The 26257-nt window shown below is 48.6% G+C and overlaps 1 protein-coding gene across 3 annotated transcripts in view; it reads right to left on the bottom strand.

Annotated features, from left to right (window-relative positions):
• The window catches only part of LOC311145757 (thyroid receptor-interacting protein 11-like), a 38604-nt gene extending 24255 nt beyond the window's left edge, over positions 1–14349 (bottom strand). For 2 of the 3 annotated variants that reach the window (XM_084182045.1, XM_084182047.1), the window contains exons 1-6: positions 13748–14349; positions 10384–10439; positions 9807–9917; positions 7391–7681; positions 7212–7280; positions 6830–7031 (exon numbers count right to left, since the gene is read on the bottom strand). In XM_084182045.1, coding sequence (XP_084038171.1) covers positions 6830–7031; positions 7212–7280; positions 7391–7681; positions 9807–9917; positions 10384–10439; positions 13748–13886 — 868 coding nt within the window. In that variant the 5' untranslated portion in view covers positions 13887–14349. The remainder of the gene's footprint in view (positions 1–6829; positions 7032–7211; positions 7281–7390; positions 7682–9806; positions 9918–10383; positions 10440–13747) is intronic. The other variant, XM_084182046.1, reaches the window with a different exon arrangement.
• Between the last annotated feature and the right edge of the window lie 11908 nt (positions 14350–26257).

Genomic DNA, 26257 nt, shown 5'->3' with positions numbered 1-26257 from the left:
TGAGAGAGAGTAACCTGGGGTAAGGGTGGACTTGTAAGGGGAATGTGAGAGAGAGTAACCTGGGGTAAGGGAAGAGAAATCAGTCACAAAAAAAGGAAAACTAATTGGGAAATCTGAAAAGCTGACAGCACGTCTAATGAATTCATGTTTATACACTGAGTGAACAAAACATTAAGAACACCTGCTCTGTCCCTGACATAGACCAGCAGGGTCAAACTCATTCCACGGAGGGCCTAGTGTCTGCAGGTTTGGGGATTTTCCATTCAATTAAGACCTGGACAACCAGGTGAGGGGAGTTCCTTACTAGTTACTGACCTTATTTCATCAGTCAAGTACAAGGGAGGAGTGAAAACCTGCAGACACTCGTCCCTCCGTGGAATGAGTTTGACACGTGACAGACAGACCAGGTGAAAGCAATGATCCCTTATTGATGTCACGTGTTAAATCCACTCTAATCTTCATGAAGGGGAGGAGACAGGTGAACAAAATGATTTATAAGCCTTGAGACAATTGAGAAATAGATTGTGTATGTGTGCCATTCAGAGGATTTAAGTGCCTTTGAACAGGTATAGTAGTAGGTGCTAGAAGCACCAGTTGGACAGTGTCAAGAACTGCAACGCTGCTGGGTTTTTCACGCTCAACCGTTTCCCATGTGTATCAAGAATGGTCGACCACCCAAAGAACATCCAGCAAACTTGACACACAAATGTGGGAAGCACCGGAGTCAACATGGGCCAGCATCCCTGTGGAACGCTTTGGACACCTTGTAGAGTCAATGCCCCCATGAATTGAGGCTGTTCTGACGGCAAAAAAAAGGGGGTCCAACTCAATATTAAGAAGGTATTCTTAATGTTTTGCACACTCAGTGTATTTAGCTATACCATTGCATGTAACTGAATACACCTCAAACGCTACAGACGTACAGTGTAAAGCAAGGCCATGGCTGTGTTCCCTATGGACCCTGGTCAAAAGTAGTGCACTAAATAAGGAATAGGGTACCATTTGGGACACAAGCCCATACGATAGTAAACTTGTTCTCCTCCCCCCCAGTCTGTTTCTGATTCTCCAGCTCCTCTCCTCCTCCCCCCAGTCTGTTTCTGATTCTCCAGCTCCTCTCCTCCTCCCCCCAGTCTGTTTCTGATCCTCCAGCTCCTCCCCCCCAGTCCGTTTCTGATCCTCCAGCTCCTCTCCTCCTCCCCTCCCAGTCCGTTTCTGATCCTCCAGCTCCTCTCCTCCTCCCCCCAGTCTGTTTCTGATCCTCCAGCTCCTCTCCTCCTCCCCCCAGTCTGTTTCTGATCCTCCAGCTCCTCTCCCAGTCTGTTTCTGATCCTCCAGCTCCTCTCCTCCCCCCCCCAGTCTGTTTCTGATCCTCCAGCTCCTCTCCTCCCCCCCCAGTCTGTTTCTGATCCTCCAGCTCCTCTCCTCCTCCCCCCCCAGTCTGTTTCTGATCCTCCAGCTCCTCTCCTCCTCCCCCCCCAGTCTGTTTCTGATCCTCCAGCTCCTCTCCTCCTCCCCCCCAGTCTGTTTCTGATCCTCCAGCTCCTCTCCTCCTCCCCCCAGTCTGTTTCTGTTCCTCCAGCTCCTCTCCTCCCCCCCAGTCTGTTTCTGATCCTCCAGCTCCTCTCCTCCTCCCCCCAGTCTGTTTCTGATCCTCCAGCTCCTCTCCTCCTCCCCCCAGTCTGTTTCTGATCCTCCAGCTCCTCTCCTCCTCCTCCCCCCAGTCTGTTTCTGATCCTCCAGCTCCTCTCCTCCTCCTCCCCCCAGTCTGTTTCTGATCCTCCAGCTCCTCTCCTCCCCCCCCAGTCTGTTTCTGATCCTCCAGCTCCTCTCCTCCTCCCCCCCCAGTCTGTTTCTGATCCTCCAGCTCCTCTCCTCCTCCCCCCCCAGTCTGTTTCTGATCCTCCAGCTCCTCTCCTCCTCCCCCCCCAGTCTGTTTCTGATCCTCCAGCTCCTCTCCTCCTCCCCCAGTCTGTTTCTGTTCCTCCAGCTCCTCTCCTCCCCCCCAGTCTGTTTCTGATCCTCCAGCTCCTCTCCTCCTCCCCCCAGTCTGTTTCTGATCCTCCAGCTCCTCTCCTCCTCCCCCCAGTCTGTTTCTGATCCTCCAGCTCCTCCCCCCAGTCTGTTTCTGATCCTCCAGCTCCTCTCCTCCTCCCCCCCAGTCTGTTTCTGATCCTCCAGCTCCCCTCCTCCCCCCCCCAGTCTGTTTCTGATCCTCCAGCTCCTCTCCTCCTCCCCCCAGTCTGTTTCTGATCCTCCAGCTCCTCTCCTCCTCCCCCCAGTCTGTTTCTGATCCTCCAGCTCCTCTCCTCCTACCCCCAGTCTGTTTCTGATCCTCCAGCTCCTCTTCCCTCCAGTCTGTTTCTGTTCCTCCAGCTCCTCTCCTCCTCCCCCCAGTCTGTTTCTGATCCTCCAGCTCCTCTCCTCCTCCCCCCCCAGTCTGTTTCTGATCCTCCAGCTCCTCTCCTCCTCCCCCCAGTCTGTTTCTGATCCTCCAGCTCCTCTCCTCCTCCCCCCCCAGTCTGTTTCTGATCCTCCAGCTCCTCTCCTCCTCCCCCCAGTCTGTTTCTGTTCCTCCAGCTCCTCTCCTCCTCCCCCCCAGTCTGTTTCTGATCCTCCAGCTCCTCTCCTCCTCCCCCCCCAGTCTGTTTCTGTTCCTCCAGCTCCTCTCCTCCTCCCCACAGTCTGTTTCTGATCCTCCAGCTCCTCTCCTCCCCCCCCAGTCTGTTTCTGATCCTCCAGCTCCTCCCCCCCCAGTCTGTTTCTGTTCCTCCAGCTCCTCTCCTCCTCCCCCCAGTCTGTTTCTGATCCTCCAGCTCCTCTCCTCCTCCCCCCCCAGTCTGTTTCTGTTCCTCCAGCTCCTCTCCTCCTCCCCCCAGTCTGTTTCTGATCCTCCAGCTCCTCTCCTCCTCCCCTCCCAGTCTGTTTCTGTTCCTCCAGCTCCTCTCCTCCCCCCCCCCCAGTCTGTTTCTGTTCCTCCAGCTCCTCTCCTCCTCCCCCCCCCAGTCTGTTTCTGATCCTCCAGCTCCTCTCCTCCTCATCCCCCCAGTCTGTTTCTGATCCTCCAGCTCCTCTCCTCCTCCCCCCAGTCTGTTTCTGATCCTCCAGCTCCTCTCCTCCTCCCCCCAGTCTGTTTCTGATCCTCCAGCTCCTCTCCTCCTCCCCCCCAGTCTGTTTCTGATCCTCCAGCTCCTCTCCTCCTCCCCCCAGTCTGTTTCTGATCCTCCAGCTCCTCTCCTCCTCCCCCCAGTCTGTTTCTGATCCTCCAGCTCCTCTCCTCCTCCCCCCCAGTCTGTTTCTGATCCTCCAGCTCCTCTCCTCCTCCCCCCAGTCTGTTTCTGATCCTCCAGCTCCTCTCCTCCCCCCAGTCTGTTTCTGATCCTCCAGCTCCTCTCCTCCTCCCCCCAGTCTGTTTCTGATCCTCCAGCTCCTCTCCTCCTCCCCCCAGTCTGTTTCTGTTCCTCCAGCTCCTCTCCTCCTCCCCCCAGTCTGTTTCTGATCCTCCAGCTCCTCTCCTCCTCCCCCCAGTCTGTTTCTGTTCCTCCAGCTCCTCTCCTCCTCCCCCCCCCAGTCTGTTTCTGATCCTCCAGCTCCTCTCCTCCTCCCCCCAGTCTGTTTCTGATCCTCCAGCTCCTCTCCTCCTCCCCCCAGTCTGTTTCTGATCCTCCAGCTCCTCTCCTCCTCCCCCCCCAGTCTGTTTCTGATCCTCCAGCTCCTCTCCTCCTCCCCCCAGTCTGTTTCTGATCCTCCAGCTCCTCTCCTCCCCCCCAGTCTGTTTCTGATCCTCCAGCTCCTCTCCTCCTCCCCCCAGTCCGTTTCTGATCCTCCAGCTCCTCCCCCCAGTCTGTTTCTGATCCTCCAGCTCCTCTCCTCCTCCCCCCCAGTCTGTTTCTGATCCTCCAGCTCCTCTCCTCCTCCCCCCCAGTCTGTTTCTGATCCTCCAGCTCCTCTCCTCCTCCCCCCCCAGTCTGTTTCTGATCCTCCAGCTCCTCTCCTCCCCCCCCAGTCTGTTTCTGATCCTCCAGCTCCTCTCCTCCTCCCCCCAGTCCGTTTCTGATCCTCCAGCTCCTCCCCCCAGTCTGTTTCTGATCCTCCAGCTCCTCTCCTCCTCCCCCCCAGTCTGTTTCTGATCCTCCAGCTCCCCTCCTCCCCCCCCCAGTCTGTTTCTGATCCTCCAGCTCCTCTCCTCCTCCCCCCAGTCTGTTTCTGATCCTCCAGCTCCTCTCCTCCTCCCCCCAGTCTGTTTCTGATCCTCCAGCTCCTCTCCTCCTACCCCCAGTCTGTTTCTGATCCTCCAGCTCCTCTTCCCTCCAGTCTGTTTCTGTTCCTCCAGCTCCTCTCCTCCTCCCCCAAGTCTGTTTCTGATCCTCCAGCTCCTCTCCTCCTCCCCCCCCAGTCTGTTTCTGATCCTCCAGCTCCTCTCCTCCTCCCCCCAGTCTGTTTCTGATCCTCCAGCTCCTCTCCTCCTCCCCCCCAGTCTGTTTCTGATCCTCCAGCTCCTCTCCTCCTCCCCCCAGTCTGTTTCTGATCCTCCAGCTCCTCTCCTCCTCCCCCCAGTCTGTTTCTGATCCTCCAGCTCCTCTCCTCCTCCCCCCCAGTCTGTTTCTGATCCTCCAGCTCCTCTCCTCCTTCCCCCAGTCTGTTTCATACTCCAGCTCCTCTCCTCCTCCCCCCAGTCTGTTTCTGATCCTCCAGCTCCTCTCCTCCTCCCCCCAGTCTGTTTCTGATCCTCCAGCTCCTCTCCTCCTCCCCCCAGTCTGTTTCTGATCCTCCAGCTCCTCTCCTCCCCCCAGTCTGTTTCTGATCCTCCAGCTCCTCTCCTCCTCCCCCCAGTCTGTTTCTGATCCTCCAGCTCCTCTCCTCCTCCCCCCAGTCTGTTTCTGTTCCTCCAGCTCCTCTCCTCCTCCCCCCAGTCTGTTTCTGATCCTCCAGCTCCTCTCCTCCTCCCCCCAGTCTGTTTCTGTTCCTCCAGCTCCTCTCCTCCTCCCCCCCCCAGTCTGTTTCTGATCCTCCAGCTCCTCTCCTCCTCCCCCCAGTCTGTTTCTGATCCTCCAGCTCCTCTCCTCCTCCCCCCAGTCTGTTTCTGATCCTCCAGCTCCTCTCCTCCTCCCCCCCCAGTCTGTTTCTGATCCTCCAGCTCCTCTCCTCCTCCCCCCCAGTCTGTTTCTGATCCTCCAGCTCCTCTCCTCCCCCCCAGTCTGTTCCTGATCCTCCAGCTCCTCTCCTCCTCCTCCTCCCCCCAGTCTGTTTCTGATCCTCCAGCTCCTCTCCTCCTCCCCCCCCAGTCTGTTTCTGATCCTCCAGCTCCTCTCCTCCTCCCCCCAGTCTGTTTCTGTTCCTCCAGCTCCTCTCCTCCTCCTCCCCCCCAGTCTGTTTCTGATCCTCCAGCTCCTCTCCTCCTCCCCCCAGTCTGTTTCTGATCCTCCAGCTCCTCTCCTCCTCCTCCCCCCAGTCTGTTTCTGATCCTCCAGCTCCTCTCCTCCTCCTCCCCCCAGTCTGTTTCTGATCCTCCAGCTCCTCTCCTCCCCCCCCAGTCTGTTTCTGATCCTCCAGCTCCTCTCCTCCTCCCCCCCAGTCTGTTTCTGATCCTCCAGCTCCTCTCCTCCTCCCCCCCCAGTCTGTTTCTGATCCTCCAGCTCCTCTCCTCCTCCCCCCAGTCTGTTTCTGATCCTCCAGCTCCTCTCCTCCTCCCCCCCAGTCTGTTTCTGATCCTCCAGCTCCTCTCCTCCTCCCCCCCCAGTCTGTTTCTGATCCTCCAGCTCCTCTCCTCCTCCCCCCAGTCTGTTTCTGATCCTCCAGCTCCTCTCCTCCTCCCCCCAGTCTGTTTCTGATCCTCCAGCTCCTCTCCTCCCCCCCCAGTCTGTTTCTGTTCCTCCAGCTCCTCTCCTCCTCCCCCCAGTCTGTTTCTGATCCTCCAGCTCCTCTCCTCCTCCCCCCAGTCTGTTTCTGATCCTCCAGCTCCTCTCCTCCTCCTCACCCCAGTCTGTTTCTGATCCTCCAGCTCCTCTCCTCCTCCCCCCAGTCTGTTTCTGATCCTCCAGCTCCTCTCCTCCTCCCCCCCCAGTCTGTTTCTGATCCTCCAGCTCCTCTCCTCCCCCCCCAGTCTGTTTCTGATCCTCCAGCTCCTCTCCTCCCCCCCCAGTCTGTTTCTGATCCTCCAGCTCCTCTCCTCCTCCCCCCAGTCTGTTTCTGATCCTCCAGCTCCTCTCCTCCTCCCCCCCAGTCTGTTTCTGATCCTCCAGCTCCTCTCCTCCTCCCCCCACAGTCTGTTTCTGATCCTCCAGCTCCTCTCCTCCTCCCCCCAGTCTGTTTCTGATCCTCCAGCTCCTCTCCTCCTCCCCCCCCAGTCTGTTTCTGATCCTCCAGCTCCTCTCCTCCTCCCCCCAGTCTGTTTCTGATCCTCCAGCTCCTCTCCTCCTCCCCCCCCCAGTCTGTTTCTGATCCTCCAGCTCCTCTCCTCCTCCCCCCAGTCTGTTTCTGTTCCTCCAGCTCCTCTCCTCCTCCCCCCCAGTCTGTTTCTGATCCTCCAGCTCCTCTCCTCCTCCCCCCAGTCTGTTTCTGTTCCTCCAGCTCCTCTCCTCCTCCCCCCCAGTCTGTTTCTGTTCCTCCAGCTCCTCTCCTCCCCCCCCCAGTCTGTTTCTGATCCTCCAGCTCCTCTCCTCCTCCCCCCCCCAGTCTGTTTCTGATCCTCCAGCTCCTCTCCTCCTCCCCCCAGTCTGTTTCTGATCCTCCAGCTCCTCCCCTCCTCCCCCCAGTCTGTTTCTGATCCTCCAGCTCCTCTCCTCCTCCCCCTCCAGTCTGTTTCTGATCCTCCAGCTCCTCTCCTCCTCACCCCCAGTATGTTTCTGTTCCTCCAGCTCCTCACCCCCAGTATGTTTCTGTTCCTCCAGCTCCTCTATCCTCTCCTCGTACTCTGCCAGCTCGTCCCGGTGGCGCCGGGTGATGTCGGCCATCTTCTGTCTCTGTGCGTCCTGCAGCCCTGCTAACTCACGCTGGTGTTCATCTATCTCACGGCCCATCTCCTCACGCAGCTCCTGTTCCACAGACAGAGGCATAGCGACAGTCACTGTCTGAGTCTCTCTTACACCAAGCAGGGTTTCCATTAATCAATCAAATTTGATTTATAAAGCCCTTTTTACATAAACAGTAATAAACAAGGTGCTTTACAGTAACCCGGACTAGGCACCCAAAGAGCAGGCCGTAACATTTCTGACCTTGATGATCCTCTGCAGCTTCAGGACCTCTCCCTGGTCAGCGTTTCCTTCTCCTGGGGCTTTGGATGCCTGAAACAAATAAACATTTAGAGACCTTTCCAACCTTCACATGACCCTTTATAGACCTTACAGTAATAAAGATTCTACAAGCTAGTAAATGGTGTTGTGAAGCGACCGACCTGAGACACGCGTCTCCAGTGGGAAACCTCAGCCTCCAGCCTCATCACCTCTGTAGACAGACGGTTAATCTCCTGCTGGGACCAGATCACATCACTGAAGTCCATCTCATCGCTGCCATGGAAACCTTGATGGACGGTGCTCCCCTGGGGGCGGGACATGTAGGAGGAAGAGGTAGTGGTGGTGGAGCCGGAGGTGACAGGAAGTAGAGCTGAGCAGGAGGAAGCTGATTGTAACTTCTGGACCTCTTCCTGTAGTCCAGTTTGACGGGCCTTCAGGTGGCTGATCTCCACCTGGACAGGTAACAAAAATAATGACATCCAATAAGCTTTTTTATATATGTTATTGTTTTATATAGAGATGGAGACAGGTGAGAAGGAACAGACCTGAGCAGGTAAGGTTATAACTATTATGGCATGATTTAGTGTTTTATATAGAGATGGACAGATGGGGTATAGAGAGGGAGGGAGACAGATGTGGTATAGAGAGGGAGGGAGACAGATGGGGTATAGAGAGGGAGGGAGACAGATGGGGTATAGAGAGGGAGGGAGACAGATGGGGTATAGAGATGGAGGGAGACAGATGGGGTATAGAGATGGAGGGAGACAGATGGGGTATAGAGAGGGAGGGAGGCAGATGGGGTATAGAGAGGGAGGGAGGCAGATGGGGTATAGAGATGGAGGGAGACAGATGGGGTATAGAGAGGGAGGGAGACAGATGGGGTATAGAGAGGGAGGGAGACAGATGGGGTATAGAGAGGGAGGGAGACAGATGGGGTATAGAGAGGGAAGGAGACAGATGGGGTATAGAGAGGGAGGGAGACAGATGGGGTATAGAGAGGGAGGGAGACAGATGGGGTATAGAGAGGGAAGGAGCAGATGAGAGGGGATAGAGAGGGAGGGAGACAGATGGGGTATAGAGAGGGAGGGAGACAGATGGGGTATAGAGAGGGAAGGAGACAGATGGGGTATAGAGAGGGAGGGAGACAGATGGGGTATAGAGAGGGAGGGAGACAGATGGGGTATAGAGAGGGAAGGAGCAGATGAGAGGGGATAGAGAGGGAGGGAGGCAGATGGGGTATAGAGAGGGAGGGAGACAGATGGGGTATAGAGAGGGAAGGAGACAGATGGGGTATAGAGAGGGAGGGAGACAGATGGGGTATAGAGATGGAGGGAGACAGATGGGGTATAGAGATGGAGGGAGACAGATGGGGTATAGAGAGGGAGGGAGGCAGATGGGGTATAGAGAGGGAGGGAGACAGATGGGGTATAGAGAGGGAGGGAGACAGATGGGGTATAGAGAGGGAGGGAGACAGATGGGGTATAGAGAGGGAGGGAGACAGATGGGGTATAGAGAGGGAGGGAGACAGATGGGGTATAGAGAGGGAGGGAGGCAGATGGGGTATAGAGAGGGAGGGAGGCAGATGGGGTATAGAGATGGAGGGAGACAGATGGGGTATAGAGAGGGAGGGAGACAGATGGGGTATAGAGAGGGAGGGAGACAGATGGGGTATAGAGAGGGAGGGAGACAGATGGGGTATAGAGAGGGAAGGAGACAGATGGGGTATAGAGAGGGAGGGAGACAGATGGGGTATAGAGAGGGAGGGAGACAGATGGGGTATAGAGAGGGAAGGAGACAGATGGGGTATAGAGAGGGAGGGAGACAGATGGGGTATAGAGATGGAGGGAGACAGATGGGGTATAGAGAGGGAAGGAGCAGATGAGAGGGGATAGAGAGGGAGGGAGACAGATGAGGTATAGAGAGGGAGGGAGACAGATGGGGTATAGAGAGGGAAGGAGACAGATGGGGTATAGAGAGGGAGGGAGACAGATGGGGTATAGAGAGGGAGGGAGACAGATGGGGTATAGAGAGGGAGGGAGACAGATGGGGTATAGAGAGGGAGGGAGACAGATGAGAGGGGATAGAAGTGGTCAGGAGTGATGGACCGGAGTCAACTGGGGAATCAAACCCTGGTCTCCAGGGGCTGTAGGATAGAAGTGGTCAGGAGTGATGGACCGGAGTCAACTGGGGAATCAAACCCTGGTCTCCAGGGGCTGTATGTTGTCCGGAGGTGGCTGTACTGTCCTTAGGCTAGACCCCTCTTACACTTCTAGCTAGGACTATAATATTCTAGATTATATGTATTATATCCCTTTAAATTCTAATCTGGACCTGGAAGCCAGATCCACTGCTTTCTTTCCATTCTTCCCCTTCAAATCAGGGACTGATTTAGACCTGGGACACCGAGTGGGTACAATAAAGGATCAGGTAGGACAGAGAAGCAGCAGTACTCTGGACCTCCAGAGTAGGATCTGAATACCACCTGGACTAGACCAACCTCTGGTGCTGATATGAGGATTTATAAGATTTTGCGCTCTTCATTGAGTGTTTCATATAGTTCCATGAATCATCCCCTACATCTCTCTGTTGCATCAGGGTCCTGTACTCAGAAGACTGCCGTTCATTCTGGATCTCTGAGGCCTCCAGCTTCTCCTCCAGCTCTGCATGGATCCTCTTTAAACGCTCGTACTGCAACCCAGAAAGGACAGATTACATGGGGCATACTGCAACATTGAAAGGACAGATTACATGGGGCATACTGCAACCCAGAAAGGACAGATGACATGGGGCATACTGCAACCCAGAAAGGACAGATTACATGGGGCATACTGCAACCCAGAAAGGACAGATGACATGGGGCATACTGCAACCCAGAAAGGACAGATTACATGGGGCATACTGCAACATTGAAAGGACAGATGACATGGGGCATACTGCAACATTGAAAGGACAGATTATATGGGGCATACTGCAACATTGAAAGGACAGATGACATGGGGCATACTGCAACATTGAAAGGACAGATGACATGGGGCATACTGCAACATTGAAAGAAGAAGAAACACTGAATCTCCGTTAAAATAGCCTTTGAGTCCAAGACTAGGCTTAGTCTGAGTCCGGGAAACCGGCCCTATGATGGTGAGAACCCTCGTACCTCAGCCTCCACTTGCTCCATCTTAGAACTGGACGCCAGCAGCTCAGTGGAAGCACCTGAAAGAAAAGTATGAAAAACTGTGTGATAACAAGTAGACTACCATTCACAGCCATGCAACCTCCACATAATCACGACTCATATTCTAATAGACCGCATTTAAAAGGTTTGCTAGAAACCAATCAAGTTTTAGTTCACCACTATGTTATGTCTAATGGGTGTGTACTGTGGCTGCACTAGGGATGTAGTCCACTGCTCCGTTGTTTGGTCGACCAAGATTTTCTTTAGTCGAGCAGTGGGCTCCCGAGTGGCGCAGCGGTCTAAGGCACTGCATCTCAGTGCTTGAGGCGTCACTACAGACCCCCCTGGTTCGATTCCAGGCTGTATCACAACCGGCCGTGATTGGGAGTCCCATAGGGCGGCGCACAATTGGCCCAGCGTCGTCCGCGTTTGGCCGGTGTAGGCCGTCATTGTAAATAAGAATTAGTTCTTAACTGACTTGCCTAGTTAAATAAAGGTTAAATAAAATAAATACAAATAAAGTAGCAAGTGTATAAAAAATAAAATGATGGCCCATGAGACACGTCTGATTCCCTCCTGTCTGATTGGTCGAATCCATTGCGGAGGCAGCGGCGATCGTACACCAGGATCACCAGTAGTACATTTACCGTTATTTACCATTTCTCATCTATAATGTTTGTTTGGTTACGGTCATTTCTGTTCATGCATTCAATATATTATTATTATTATTACAGTCTTACTGTTGTCATTGTCAGAGTGGACACTTTGTTTGCAGAGTCACAACCGACCAATCAAACCTCGGCTACACTTGTGAGGAAAACGTTTTGGTTTATTTCATTCCATTAATGAGTTGTGAATTTATTCATTGTCTTTTGTTTGGAGCGCTCCTGTCAATCTTGAGTAAGGACACGCACCTGATTACACATAGAAGTAGGACTAGTCTACCTGGCCTGCAGTCAAATGTAGGCCTATAAATGTGCCCATTTGGGGATCTGATCCTATTTCTGATTGTCGTAACTCATCATCACTGTGGAGCTTCTCAAAGTATTTTTTTATTCGCATCAAACAGCAAGTAAACAAAGTCTGTTTTTACATCCATTGAGAATGACAATAGTTCCTCAACGTAGCCTATTAGAAAAATATTTCCAGCTCTCTCCCTTTCGATAACCACTCAGCATGAAAGGGGGAAAAAATGTCATGCTCTGATCCGATGGAAACGTCATAAAATAGGCCTACCTGATTACTTCTTATCCCTTGCCCAAATAGCCTACAGCTGTGTCTGTCTGTCCAGAGCTCACTGGCTCGGAAAACTGAGGGCCCAGAATATTTGATACAATGTTGCAAGTTTGCTAGCACAAGCTTTGGGCTGGACCCAAGTTAATAGTTGATACAATGTTTCAAGTTCCTTGCAGACAGGCCATGTTTAGCCAATGTGATTTATAGGATATTTTCTACCTGCAGGCTGCAATGTTTTTATTTGTTGGCTTTATGGAGGCTATTTTTACATATTGGCAATGGCAATAGAAGTTACTTTTTAGGTTTGTATCATTTTTATTTAGATATAATTTTGATTATGAAGACTTCATGTGCGTATGAAAATCATTTTTTTTATTTATAACTGACACGCAGATCAGCAGAAATGGTACGATAACTTGGCACTCCAAATGGGAAAGGTTGCCGACCGCTGGTTGCCGACCGCTGGTTGCCGACCGCTGGTGTAGCCTACTACCAGCAACTTCAGGAGTATAAGTCCAAGGGAATCTGATATTGTCTGGAAGGAGGTCGGTATTTTATCTATCAGGCTATTAAGCACTTCCAGGGTTGGCCACTAGTGACACATACTGTAAATCAAATCAAATCAAACGTTATTGGCCACATGCGCTGAATAAAACAGGTGCAGACATTACAGTGAAATGCTTACTTACAGCCCTTAACCAACAGTGCATTTATTTTTAATAAAAAAGTAGAATAAAACAAAAAAGTGTTGAGAGAAAAAGAGCAGAAGTAAAATAAAATAACAGTAGGGAGGCTATATATACAGGGGGGGGGGTACCGGTGCAGAGTCAATGTGCGGGGGCACCGGCTAGTTGAGGTAGTTGAAGTAATATGTACATGTGGGTAGAGTTAAAGTGACTATGCATAAATATACAGCGAGAGATCTGCTTAACGTGTTTCACATGACAGACCAACATGCTAAGGAAAAACAGACATGCCTTCACCAGCACTCTTTACACATAATAACAAACCTCACAGGGTTACATATTCACAGAAATAATATATAGGGTCGTTTCAAAACTATTGCTAAGTTCAATAAATATTTCAGACCAATTACTGCAACTAAATCCACAATATCATATCCGGCTCTCAACTAGACTATTATGTTCTGGAATAATGTCCTAATGAGAAATAAAGTTATGAGTTCATGTAACGTTATGAAATGTGCTGATTTCATTTAAAATAATGATGAGCTCATTTCAGCACTCAACCAGACATCGCTGAATAAGTGATATGAGGTCATACATAACTTTTGCTTTGCTAACTGTACGTTGGAACGCAGTGATCAAAGTCCTCGGTGGTTTCTGTCTGTCAATTAATGAGTCAATGATTGTTTACTTATTACATCAGTAGCAGTGGTCTCGCTGGTGCTACTCTCTGGTTATTATCTATGCATAGTCACTTTAACTCTACCTACATGTACATATTTCCTCAATTACCTCGACTAACCGGTGCCCCCGCACATTGACTCTGTACCGGTACCCCCATGTATATAGCCTCGCTACTGTTATTTTACTGCTGCTCTTTAATTATTTTTTTACTTATCCATTTTTTACTTAACACTTATTTTTTTCTTAAAACTGCATTGTTGGTTAAGGGCTTGTCAGTAAGCATTTCACTGTAAGGTTACTTAGGCTAGTTCAAGCTACATCCCCCAAAAATAAAGTAAAACTCTCATGGAACGTCTCTCATTCAGCACTAGACACACATTACAGCCTAGAAATATAATACTATTTGCTTTGGGAATGTGTAAGGCTAACGGGCTGCATTTGTTCCCCTGTTTATGTTTTGGTTGGTACTGATGGCCCACCCACTCTTTTCATGGTATGCTCAATATGCATAGTGTGTAATCTGATCATATCTCTCTAAATAGAAAACTCTCTGGATCAGGAATACTGTAGTCCAGTTATAGAGTAACCAGCTAGCAGCCGGTGATGTAGAGAATTGCTGAAACAGCTCAGTTACATAGCTTGTAGCTATTACTTTCTTGCTGATTGAAGTGCCCTGCTGGCTGTTGCTGGGATGGGCTAGCTAGCTAGCTAGCTAATGTGTCTGACGTGTTTTCACTCACCTGCAACTTCTTCAACTCCTTCCAGCAGCATATCTTTGGTGAAGGTGGATATTTGTCCGGTGAATGAGGAGAGGCTTCCTCCGACCTGGCCTAGCGACTGGCCCAGGCCGGAGCCCAGTCCACCCAGCCACGATGACATCTTCGACAACAACCAGCTAGCTAGCTAGATAAACAATAACAAACAGGCTGGAGCTAGGCTAACTAGCTAGTATCTGGTGAGGTGGCGATCGACCTCGACCCTACCTTAATACAATTCAGCTTTCTGTAAAAAAAAAAATTCACAGAAACGTTCTACATGAATTCTTTCAATTTGTTCAAAAGTTGAATTTTTCACATTTTGAAGTTTTCAATTTGTAACTGACTAACTACAGCTAGTTGGTCAGCTAGCTAGCTAATATGCTAACGTTAGCTGGCTAGGTCACTCACTGCAGTCAGACTGTGGTTGTGGTTTACGGACCTAGACAAGCTCGATAGTGGATGATCCGCATAACATTAACGAAACGATTGTCTGGAATATCGGTCGTCTTTATCCTATATGTTTTCACCGGTTCAGACAGCGGAGTAAAACGGCCAACTCAGCTTGGTGCTGTGCTGTCACATAGTTTGACGTGGACAGCCCAGCCAAACCATGGCATCATGGGAAGTTGGAGGAACAACATACTAGGGCTGCATTCAAGAACCCAACGCTTTCCACACTGTTATATAAAATACTTTAATGGGAATTATAATAATGCACTTTTCTCCATAATGTGGATTTCATTTCACATATCGTTCAGTCAAAAGTCAACACCCACAATACGTTTATTGGACAACATTTTATACATGTTTATTGACAGGGAGTCCTACAAGTACACCAGAGATTTGAGATCAAAGAAAGATGCACTATGCACACCTGTTTCATGGGGGGGAGAGTATCCTCCAACTTAGATGTGGGCCAGGATCTTTCATTAAGAAGAAGCAGGAGTCAAGGGGAGGGCAGGTACAGCAGGCAAGGTGGTGGATTTTCTCTGTGACATATTCGGCAGGTAGGGTCAGGTAGGTTATGAAGTGGGCCAGACCAGTGCTAGCAGGGGCTCGCCTTCTAGTTGTTCAACAGCATCTAGTAGGTGTACAATAGTTTCTAAAGCGGTTGTATTGCGTATGAGGAGGAATCTTTTATTTATATTCGGCATGCCACGTTCCTGTAAGGCAGGTATGCACTACTAAGCAAAGCTATGGTGCGTTTCTGTCTGACATGGAAATGATGTGCCGCCCCCATTGACAAATATAACCAGAAATCACAGGAAGGGTTTTCATCTTCAGAGTTGATGTTTATTGAAATAATAATTTTTATATTTGCATAGTATGTGTTTAAATACAATCTCTAGAGTATGAAAATGTAGGCACTCACTAACTGTAAGTCGCTCTGGATAAGAGCGTCTGCCAAAATGACTGAAAAAAAATAGAGCCCCACAGTGGAGGTGTCACACTACCCATAAAACCTAGCGGTCAAACAGGGAAATGGTTCCAATCGTTTTTCCACCATTCATTTTCCCATTGGGAGTTTTAGAAACACTTAAAATAAGGTCTGTGTTTCGTGAAGGTTTACCCTGGAGTGAGGTTTTTGATAACCATGTAAATAAAGGTGACCTTTATCAATATATCGGGCTCTATTTACGCTCAGATTCGAAAATGCAAATTAGCATCAAAGTAGACATCATGCAAAGACTACAAATCCCTGCAAGCCATCTCTAGCTCCTGTGTGAGGTCAACATAAAGGCTTTCAATCCTGCCATCCAAGGGGTTATGGTGAAATCATAAACAACTCTAACAACATCTTTTACTAATAACATTTCAGCTTCCCAAATCTTCTCAATCTCCTAAAATATATATATATATATATATATATATATATATATATATATATATATATATATATATATATATATTTGTGGCACGCAAATGCATTCTCTTCAACTGGATAAAAGACCAGCCACCCACAATAAATCAGTGGTATTGTGAGATCTTCAAAGTGCTGCCACTGGAGAAAATGAGGACAAGAAAGGAGACTTTTCTACAATATGGGACTCCTTTTTGCCATCTCTTCCTCCCCGAGAACTGTCAATATAAAAATACTATGAATCTATGGGTCTTCTGTTGGTACATCCGGACTCTGGCCACTTTGACTCCGTATTCTTGTTGTAAAGTTGTATTTTTCTTCTTGTATAGTTGTATTTTTCTTCTTGTATAGTTGTAAGGCCTCTATACTCTGGTAGGAGTTGTTTATATACTACAGCCATCAGGGCTGGGGTCAATTCAAATAAAAGGGCAGTCAATTCAGGAAGTAAACCGAAATAATTTAAACATTAAAAAAAACAAAAACAATGACTTCTCAATTAAAAATACATTTTTAAATTAAAATTACTTCCTGAATTGACTGCCTTCAATTCAAAATCAAATTTACAGGGGTTCGTATTGATGGTTTAATGAGAGATCAGCTGGCGATAATTTAGTGGCCATCAGTGGCTGCAACAGGCCCATTAGGCCAAGTGTTTCTTGTTTGTATTTCCAAATACAGTACATGTACAATTTGTTTATGATGTTGACCTGAAACAAGGAAAATTAAATAATAAAAAAATATATTTAAGAACCAATGACATTCAATGAGAGGCGGGACTAAGACAACCAGTGAAAGAAACATATGGTTGAAGTCCAATAAGAAGAAGTAATAGATGGATCAACAACCAATGATTTTGAAACTTCTCTCCCTTTGATACAGTAAGTCAATGTTGAGATATTTGTCTGTTTACTTGTTTAGGCTCATGTTTTCTGTTGTAAATAGTGTGCAGCCTAGGCTAGGACTGGTGTGCTTTTGTTAAATAGTTTTTTTTCCTCATCAATCTACACACAATACCCCATAATGACAAACAGTTTTAAAAAATGTTTTGTGGTAATACAAAATAAAAAAAACTTTACTCAGTACTTTGTTGAAGCACCTTTGGCAACAATTACAGCCTTGAGTCTTCTTGGGTATGACACTATAAGCTTGGCACACCTGTATTTGGGGAGTTCCCCCCATTCTTCTCTGCAGATCCTCTCAAGTTCTGTCAGGTTGGATGCGGAGCGTCGCTGCACAGCTAATTTCATGTTTGATCGGGTTCAAGTCAGGGCTCTGGCTGGGCCACTCAAGGACATTCAGAGACTTGTCCCGAAGCCACTCCTGCGTTGTCTTCGCTGTGTGCTTAGGGTCGTTGTCCTGTTGGAAGGTGAACCTTCACCCAGTCTGAGGTCCTGAGCGCACTGGAGCAGGTTTTCATCAAGGATCTCTCTGTACTTTGCTCCGTCCATCTTTGCCTCGATCCTGACTAGACTCCCAGTCCCTGCCGCTGAAAAAACATCCCCACAGTATGATGCTGCCACCAGCATGCTTCACCATAGGGATGGTGCCAGGTTTCCTCCAGACGTGACGCTTGGCATTCAGGCCAAAGAGTTCTATCTAAGGTAACACCAAGTAATTTAGTCTTCTCATCTTGTTCAACAGCCACACCGTTCATTACCAGGTTCAGCTGAGGTCTAGAACTTAGGGAATGATTTGTACTCCTGAGTGGCGCAGTGGTCTAAGGCACTGCATCGCAGTGCTAACTGTGCCACTAGAGATCCTGGTTCGAATCCAGGCTCTGTCGCCGCCGGCCGCGACCGGGAGACTCATGGGCGGCGCACAATTGGCCCAGCGTCGTCCAGGGTAGGGGAGGGAATGGCCGGCAGGGATGTAGCTCAGTTGATAGAGCATGGCGTTTGCAACGCCAGGGTTGTGGGTTAGATTCCCACGGGGGGCCAGTATAAAAAAAAATGTATTCACTAACTGTAAGTCGCTCTGGATAAGAGCGTCTGCTAAATGACTAAAATGTAAAAAATGTAAAAATTTGTACCAAATACAATGCTCTTAGTCTTAGATGTTCAGGATCAGTTTATTCCTGGCTACCCATTCCAAAACAGACTGCAACTCTTTGTTAAGGGTTTCAGTGACTTCATTAGCTGTGGTTGCTGATGCGGATATGGTTGAATCATTAGCATACATGGACACAAATGCTTTGTTTAATGCCAGTGGCAGGTCATTGGTCAAAATAGAAAAGAGTAGAGGGCCTAGAGAGCTGCCCTGCGGTACACCACACTTTACATGTTTGACAGAGAAGCTTTTAAAGAAAATCCTCTGAGTTCTATTAGATAGATAGCTCTGAATCCACGATATGGCAGAGGTTGAAAAGCCATAACACATAAGTTCTCAATTCTTATGGTCAATAATATCAAAGGCTGCACTGAAATCTAACAGTATAGCTCCCACAATTTTCTTATTATCAATTTCTTTCAACCAATCATCAGACATGTTGAGTGCCCTTCTCTATAAGCAGCTGAAAGTTGGTTGTTAATTTGTTTATAGAGAAATAGCATTGTATTTGGTCAAACACCATTTTCCCAAACAGTTTGCTTAGAGCTGGCAGCAAACTGATTGGTCTGCTGTTAGAACCAGTAAAGGCTGCTTTACCACTCTTGGGTAGCGGAATGACTTTGGCTTCCCTCCAGGCCTGAGGACAAATACTTTCCTCTAGGCTCAGATTAAAGATATGACAGATAGGAGTGGCAATAGAGTCAGCTACCATCCTCAGTAGCTTTCCATCTAAGTTGTCAATGCCAGGAGGTTTGTCATTATTGATCAATAACAATAATTTTACCACCTCTCGCACACTAACTTTACAAAATTCGAGCAAAGTTTGCCCACTTGAAGTAATCATTAAAATAATTGTCAACATCAAATGGTTTTGTGATCAATAAGCCATCTGATTCGATGAAAGATGCAGTTGAATTTGTCTTTCTGCCCATAATTTCATTTAAAGTACTCCAACGTTTTTTCCATCATTCTTTCCATCATTGATCTTGGCTTCATAATACAGTTTATTCTTCTTTTTGTTGAGTTTAGTCACATCATTTCTCAATTTGCAGTAAGTCAGCCAGTCAGATGTGCAGCCAGTCTTATTAGCCACTCCTTTTGCCCCGTCTCTTTCAACCAGACAGTTTTTCAATTCCTCATCAATACATGGATCCTTAACAGTTCTAACAGTCAGTTTCCTAACAGGTGCATGTTGATCAATAATTGGAAGAAGCAATTTCATAAATTCATCAAGTGCAGCGTCTGGCTGCTCCTTATTAATCACATCAGACCAACAAATATTTTTAACATCATCCACATAAGAGTCACAGCCAATGTTCCCTCAAAAACATTTAATCGCTGAGCAAATTTCAGGTCTGCTGAGCGCAAACTTGAACATTGTGAGAATTCTGTGCAACTTCCGGTGTGTGTTTACAGTGAACACTGAGGCTGTACCCGCTTTAAGTTAGTTTTAACAGTGGTCAAGTAGGCTACTGTGGCTATTTGATCATAAATTAATGTAGGCCTACCAGAGTGGCCTACCATCAAAAACAAATTTGCTACAAATTCCAAAAACCTGTTTTCGCTTTGTCATTATGGACTATTGTGTGTAGATTGATGAGGAAAAACATGTATTTAATCCATTTTAGAATAAGGCTGTTACCTGACAACATGTGGATAAAGGGAAGGGTTCTGAATACACTGTGTTTTGCAACACCTCCCCCATAAGCATTCCTGTCTTCTATAGATGTTATATCCTTGTATTGCTACTGCTGTATCATCAAAAAATTATCCAAGTGAGTCTCAGAAATGGCTAATATATGAATGTTATTAATTTCATTAATCTTATTTCTAAGGCTACATATATGAATATAGGCTATTTTCAGCCCTTTCCTGGGTAGCTTATCAGAGACAGACATAATATGGAAAAGAGCAAACAAAGCAAGATCAAAAATGTATACATTCAGCAGTCCATTAATCAGTGTGTGTGTGTTGTGGGGTTGAAGCAACGAACCCATAGGCTTGGCTCTCTCATCCCTTCCAGGCTTCTGGGAAGGAGGGTGGACAATGAGCCTGTCATAGCGGATGTAAGCAATGTCCCCACGCGCTCTGGCAGCTTTCATGGCTGGGATAAGTTCTTTCCTCTTCTGGCACACAGCTTCAGGATAGTCCTCATTGGGGAATATACACATTCCTCTCAAGTTCTTGGCTCTTTCCAGAACAGCTACCTTGTCCTTGAACTTCAGGAACTTGACCACTATAGGCCTGGTCCTGTCACCTGGGCCGGTGGTGGGTTTTCCAGTCCTGTGGGCGCGCTCCACCTCAATCTTCCTGTGGTCCATCTTCAGTTTCTCCAAGATTATTTCCCTCACTGTCCTCAGACTCCGCCCAGGTCTCGTGGAGATTCTGAAATTCTGTCCACAACCATGTTGTTCCGCCTTGATTGTCCCTCGAGATAATCTGATATATCCATCATTGTTATCATGGATTCACATACAGTGAGAGAAAAAAAGTATTTGATCCCCTGCTGATTTTGAACGTTTGCCCACTGACAAAGAAATGATCAGTCTATAATTTTAATGGTAGGTTTATTTGAACAGTAAGAGACTGAATAACAACAAAAAAATCCAGAAAAACGCATGTCAAAAATGCCAGAGCTCTCTGTTGCACATTTTTGTATACCTGTGAGTTTTCCACAGGTAGCACCTCATTCCCAGCATAAGGCGCTGGTAGATTCAGGCGCGGCTGGGAATTTTGTTGATAAGAAGTTTTGTTTAGCCTTAGGGATTCCCCTTCTTCCTGTTGATGTCCCTTTCCCCGTTCATGCCCTAGATAGCCGTCCGTTGGGTGCGGGCTTGATCAGGGAGGTCACTGCGCCACTTAGGATGTGTGCGCAGGGGGGTCATCAGGAGATGATTCAGCTATTTCTGATTGACTCTCCTGCGTATCCGGTGGTGCTGGGCATGCCCTGGTTGAGTACCCATAACCCATTTATTTCGTGGCAGGAGAGGGCTCTGATGGATTGGTCTGCCCAGTGTGTGGGTCGATGTTTGGGCGTTTCCGTAGGGGCTACCTCGGTGGAGAGTCCAAACCAGGTGCCCGCATTGCACGTTCCCCCTGAGTATGGGGATTTGGCCATCGCGTTTAGTAAGTCGAGGGCGACGCGGTTGCCGCCCCATAGGCAGGGAGATTGTGCGATAGACCTCCAGGCAGGAGCTGCGCTCCCACGGAGCCATGTGTATCCTCTGTCTCAGGAGGAGAAGAAAGCTATGGAAACTTACATAGACGAATCTCTGAGACAAGGATACATACGGCCTTCCACTTCCCCTGCGTCCTCGAGTTTCTTTTTTGTGAAGAAGAAGGATGGGGGTTTACGCCCGTGCATCGATTACCGTGGTCTCAATCAGATCACGGTGAAGTACAGTTATCCACTCCCGCTGATTGCGACCATGACTGAGTCCTTGCATGGGGCGCGTTTCTTCACTAAATTAGATCTCAGGAGCGCGTACAACTTGGTGCGCATCAGGGAGGGCGATGAATGGAAGACAGCCTTTAGTACCACCTCGGGCCATTACGAGTATCTTGTCATGCCATACGGGTTGATGAACGCTCCGTCAGTTTTCCAATCATTCGTGGATGAGATCTTCAGGGACATGCAGGGGCAGGGGGTCGTGGTGTACATAGATGACATTCTCGTGTACTCGCCTACCCGTGTCGAGCATGTGGCCCTGGTGCGCAGAGTGTTGCGGAGGCTGGTGGAGCACGACCTGTATGTTAAGGCAGAGAAGTGTCTGTTTTTCCAGGAGTCGGTCTCCTTTTTGGGGTATCAGTTGTCTGCGTCAGGGGTGAGGATGGAGGTAGACCGGGTGTCAGCCGTGCGTAATTGGAAAACACCAACCACTGTGAAGGAGGTGCAGCAGTTTTTGGGGTTTGCGAATTACTACCGGAGGTTTATCCGGGGTTTTGGACAGGTGGCAGCTCCCATCACGTCTCTCTTGAAGGGGGGTCCGGTGCGTCTGCAGTGGTCTGCCGAGGCGGACAGGGCATTTGGGAGGCTGAAGGACCTGTTTACCTCGGCTCCGGTGCTGGCGCATCCGGATCCCTCTTTACCATTTCAGGTAGAGGTGGACGCGTCTGAGGCCGGTATTGGAGCCGTGCTTTCACAACGGTCAGGCGCGCCACCTAAACTCCGCCCCTGTGCCTTCTATTCCAAGAAGCTCAGTCCGGCGGAGCGAAACTATGACGTAGGGGACAGGGAGCTGTTAGCCGTGGTACAGGCCCTAAAGGTGTGGAGGCACTGGCTTGAGGGGGCTCAACACCCTTTCCTCATTTTGACGGACCACCGTAACCTGGAGTACATCCGGGCAGCGAGGAGGCTAAACCCTCGGCAGGCTAGATGGAATATGTTTTTGACCCGGTTTACATTTAAGATCACGTACATCCCTGGGTCACAGAACGGTAAGGCAGATGCGCTGTCTCGGCGGTATGACACGGAGGAGAGGTCAGTGGAGCCCACTCCCATACTGCCGGAGTCGTGTCTGGTGGCACCGGTAGTGTGGGAGGTCGATGCTGAGCTCGAGCGGGCGTTACGCACCGACCCTAGTCCACCACAGTGCCCGGAGGGTCGGAAGTACGTTCCGCTCGAGGTTCGGGATCGATTGATCTATTGGGCTCACACGTCACCCTCCTCTGGACACCCGGGTATCGGCCGGACAGTGCACTGTCTTAGTGCCAAGTACTGGTGGCCCACGTTGGCAAGGGATGTGAGGGTTTATGTTTCCTCCTGCTCGGTGTGCGCCCAGTGTAAGGCGCCTAGACATCTGCCTATGGGTAAGTTACTGCCCCTGCCCGTTCCACAACGACCATGGTCCCACCTCTCGGTGGATTTCCTTACTGACCTTCCTCCTTCACAGGGGAATACCACTATACTGGTCGTTGTGGACCGGTTTTCTAAGGCCTGTCGTTTGCTCCCCATGCCGGGCCTTCCTACCGCCCTGCAAACTGCCAAAGCCCTATTCACCCATGTGTTCCGGCACTACGGGGTACCCGAGGATATTGTGTCTGATCGGGGTCCCCAATTTACCTCCAGAGTCTGGAGGGCCTTTATGGAGCGGTTGGGGGTCTCGGTGAGCCTCACCTCGGGTTACCACCCGGAGAGTAATGGGCAGGTGGAACGTGTGAACCAGGATGTGGGTAGGTTTCTTAGAACATACTGCCAGGACCGGCCGGAGGAGTGGGCAAGGTACGTTCCCTGGGCCGAAATGGCCCAGAATTCCCTACGCCATTCCTCCACTAACCTAACCCCTTTCCAATGTGTGTTAGGTTACCAGCCGGTTCTGGCACCTTGGCAGCAGAGCCAGATCGAGGCTCCTGCGGTGGATGAGTGGGCGCGGCGCTCGGAGGAGACCTGGAACGCTGCACACGTCCACCTGCAGCGGGCCCTCCGACGTCATAAGGCGAGCGCCGATCTCCACCGCAGTGAGGGACCGGTGTACGCACCTGGTGATCGAGTCTGGCTCTCTACCAGAAACCTGCCCCTCCGCCTGCCCTGTCGGAAACTGGGTCGGCGGTTTGTAGGGCCATTTAAAGTCCTGGGAAGGTTGAACGAGGTGTGTTATAAATTACAACTACCTGTTGAATATAAAAGTATTAACCCCTCGTTCCATGTGTCCCTTCTCAGGCCGGTGGTAGCTGGCCCACTCCAAGAAAGTGAGATCAGGGAGACTCCTCCGCCCCCATTGGACATCGAGGGGGCACCGGCGTACTCCGTGAGGTCCATCTTGGATTCGAGACGTCGGATGGGGGGTCTCCAGTATCTAGTGGAGTGGGAGGGGTACGGTCCGGAGGAGCGGTGCTGGGTGCCGAGGAGAGACATTTTGGACCCGTCTCTCCTGACGGAATTCCATCGTGGGCACCCGACGCACCCTGCTCCGCGTCCTCCGGGTCGTCCCCGAGGCCGGAGTCGGCGCACGTCTGGAGCCGCGCGTCAAGGGGGGGTACTGTCACGGTTTCGGCCGAGGCTGCCTCTCTCCCTTGTTCGGGCAGGCTTCGGCGTTCGTTGTCTCCGGAATACTAGCTGCCACCGTTGTATGTTTCATGTTCGTTTGCTTTTGTCTGATTGTTGTCACACCTGTTATCATTTAGTGTCATTAGTGTCCTATTTAGTTCTCGTTGTGTTTGTCAGGTGTTGTGTGTTATTGATTTTTGTCTGTCGTGTGTTGGGCTTATTTTCGCCCTTTCGCTCGGTTGAGCTTTCCTCCACTGCGTTGGAGCGTTACGCACCTGTTAGTGCGCTTGTTGCTATTTCGCCTTCGTGCGTATTTTTGCCTTCGGGCAAGTGTTGTTATTTTTCCTGTTTGGAGATTAACTAAAGTTGTTTGGACTATCCTTCGGTGTTCTGCGTTTGATTCCACCACTCCACCCACCTACAGCACGCGTGACAGTGTGTTACCTGTATAAAAGATACCTGTCCACAGAAGCAATCAATCAATCAGATTCCAAACTCTCCACCATGGCCAAGACCAAAGAGCTCTCCAAGGAAGTCGATAAATGACAAATTGGGCATACTAGAATTGGTCAGTAAAGACGTAAAAGAGTTGAAAGCGAGTCTTCAAATGAGTGACGAAAAAGCTTTGGTAATGGAGAAAGAAACCAAAAAATTAAAAGTGACAGTCTCTAAGATGGAAACGGACGTTAGTGAACTAAAAAAGGAGAACAACCTTCTGAGAGAAGCCTTACTAGACATCCAAACTAGATCGATGAGAGAAAATCTAGTACTTACGGGTATTCAGGAAAAAGAGGGAGAAATAACAGAGAATATTATGAAGGACTTCCTGCATACAGCGCTACAAATCCCACTCGAGGCTGTCGATAAAATCCAACTCGAACGTGTACACCGTTTCGGAAAAAGAGGACAGAAATATGAGCACCCAATCGTTGCCAAATGTGCTTTTTTTAAAGATAAAGCTATGGTGAAAAGCCTAGGAAAAAGACTTGCTGGCACGAAAATAGGCATGAATGATCAGTTCTCGAGGGAGATTGTAGAAAGGCGCAAAATTCTGTATCCAATCTTCAAGGAAAACTGATTAAAAGGGAAACGTGTTGCACTCGTGGTGGATAAACTATATATTGACAACCAAATGTTCAGAGACACAAAGACTACTCCATGGCTATTCTAAAAGTTGTAATAGAGGAGTCGAATATTGGAGCACCCGATACTAGCAATGATAGGGATTGTAATATTAAATAACATTTAAAGTAAGTATAGTATTTAAAAAAGGATAAAACGATATAACAAGAAAAGACAACAAGCAGAATAATACATCTTCAACTACAACTAATTAGAACATGGCATTTTTGGCGGGCAATTGTTGTTTTGGCGGACGGTTGTTGGGGTTGGTCCTGTGTTCTCTCTGGCGTCCTTTCCCCCTGCGGCAGGTGTGGGATGTGGGTGCGTTTGCACGCTCGGCCCATTTCCTCCGCAGTCAACCATGTGGTGTGCATTTCTGTGTTTGGAAAGGTGGGGTGTTAATTGAGTGAGAGGGGAAATGGTTGCATATCCTAGAGCCGACCGGGTGTCTATGAGCAGGGGTAGTGAGAGAGGGGGACCAGAGTGTTTGTGTCTCAGGTGAAGAGGGTGGATCTGATCTCCATCACCTAGGACTTGACATAGATTAGGTAGATTAATCAAATCTTTGACATATATAATAAATTATCAACCCTGCAAGCAATTCAAGACAATATTATTATGGTGGGGGATTATAATACTGTTTTAAATAGCTCAATGGACCGTAAAGGAAATCACACCACAAACAATCACCCACATGCTCTTAAGGAAATTGTGAATGTCATGGATACATTAGAACTAGTAGATATATGGAGGCTTAAATATACTGATCTAGTGAGATATACATGGCGGAGACTGAATCAAGCTAGTCGTCTTGACTTCTTTCTTATCTCATTCTCGTTGGCACTAAAAGTTTAAAAAGTGTTGATAGGGGACAGAATGCGGTCGGACCATCATATAATTGGCATATACATTACTCTTACTGAATTTCCACGTGGGCGAGGATATTGGAAATTTAATCAAAGCCTATTGGATGATAATTTATTTTTAACTAGGACAAAGGAATTTATAACTGACTTTTTCCGACATAACATAGGTACAGCGAATCCCCTTATTGTATGGGACACCTTTAAATGTGCAGTACTCATCTCGAAAACAAAAGCAATTTAGGTCAAAAGAGTTTATACTAACAAAGGAAATAGAAAGTCTAACAGAACAGATAGATGCCAATAAAAACTGTAACATAGAGGCTCAGAATAAATTAGAGGAAAAACAAAAAGAAATGGAGAAACTTATTCAAGAAAGGTCAAGTGTAATATATTATAAAAAATAAAACAAACTGGATGGAAAATGGGGAAAAATGCACCAAATTATTTTTAAATCTTCAACATAGGAATGCTACCAAAAATAATTTCATGAAATTGGTTACAATTGACGGAGTAACCCATGATTCACCAAATTATATTTTGAAGGAGGAAACAAGGTACTTTAAACAAATGTTTTTGTTTCAGTCGCCTCCATCTCCTCTAACTGAAGCTAA

Source organism: Coregonus lavaretus (assembly GCF_964263955.1).
Source record: "Coregonus lavaretus genome assembly, chromosome: 18".
NCBI lineage: Eukaryota > Metazoa > Chordata > Actinopteri > Salmoniformes > Salmonidae > Coregonus > Coregonus lavaretus.
This window is presented reverse-complemented; position numbering and strand designations above follow the sequence as displayed.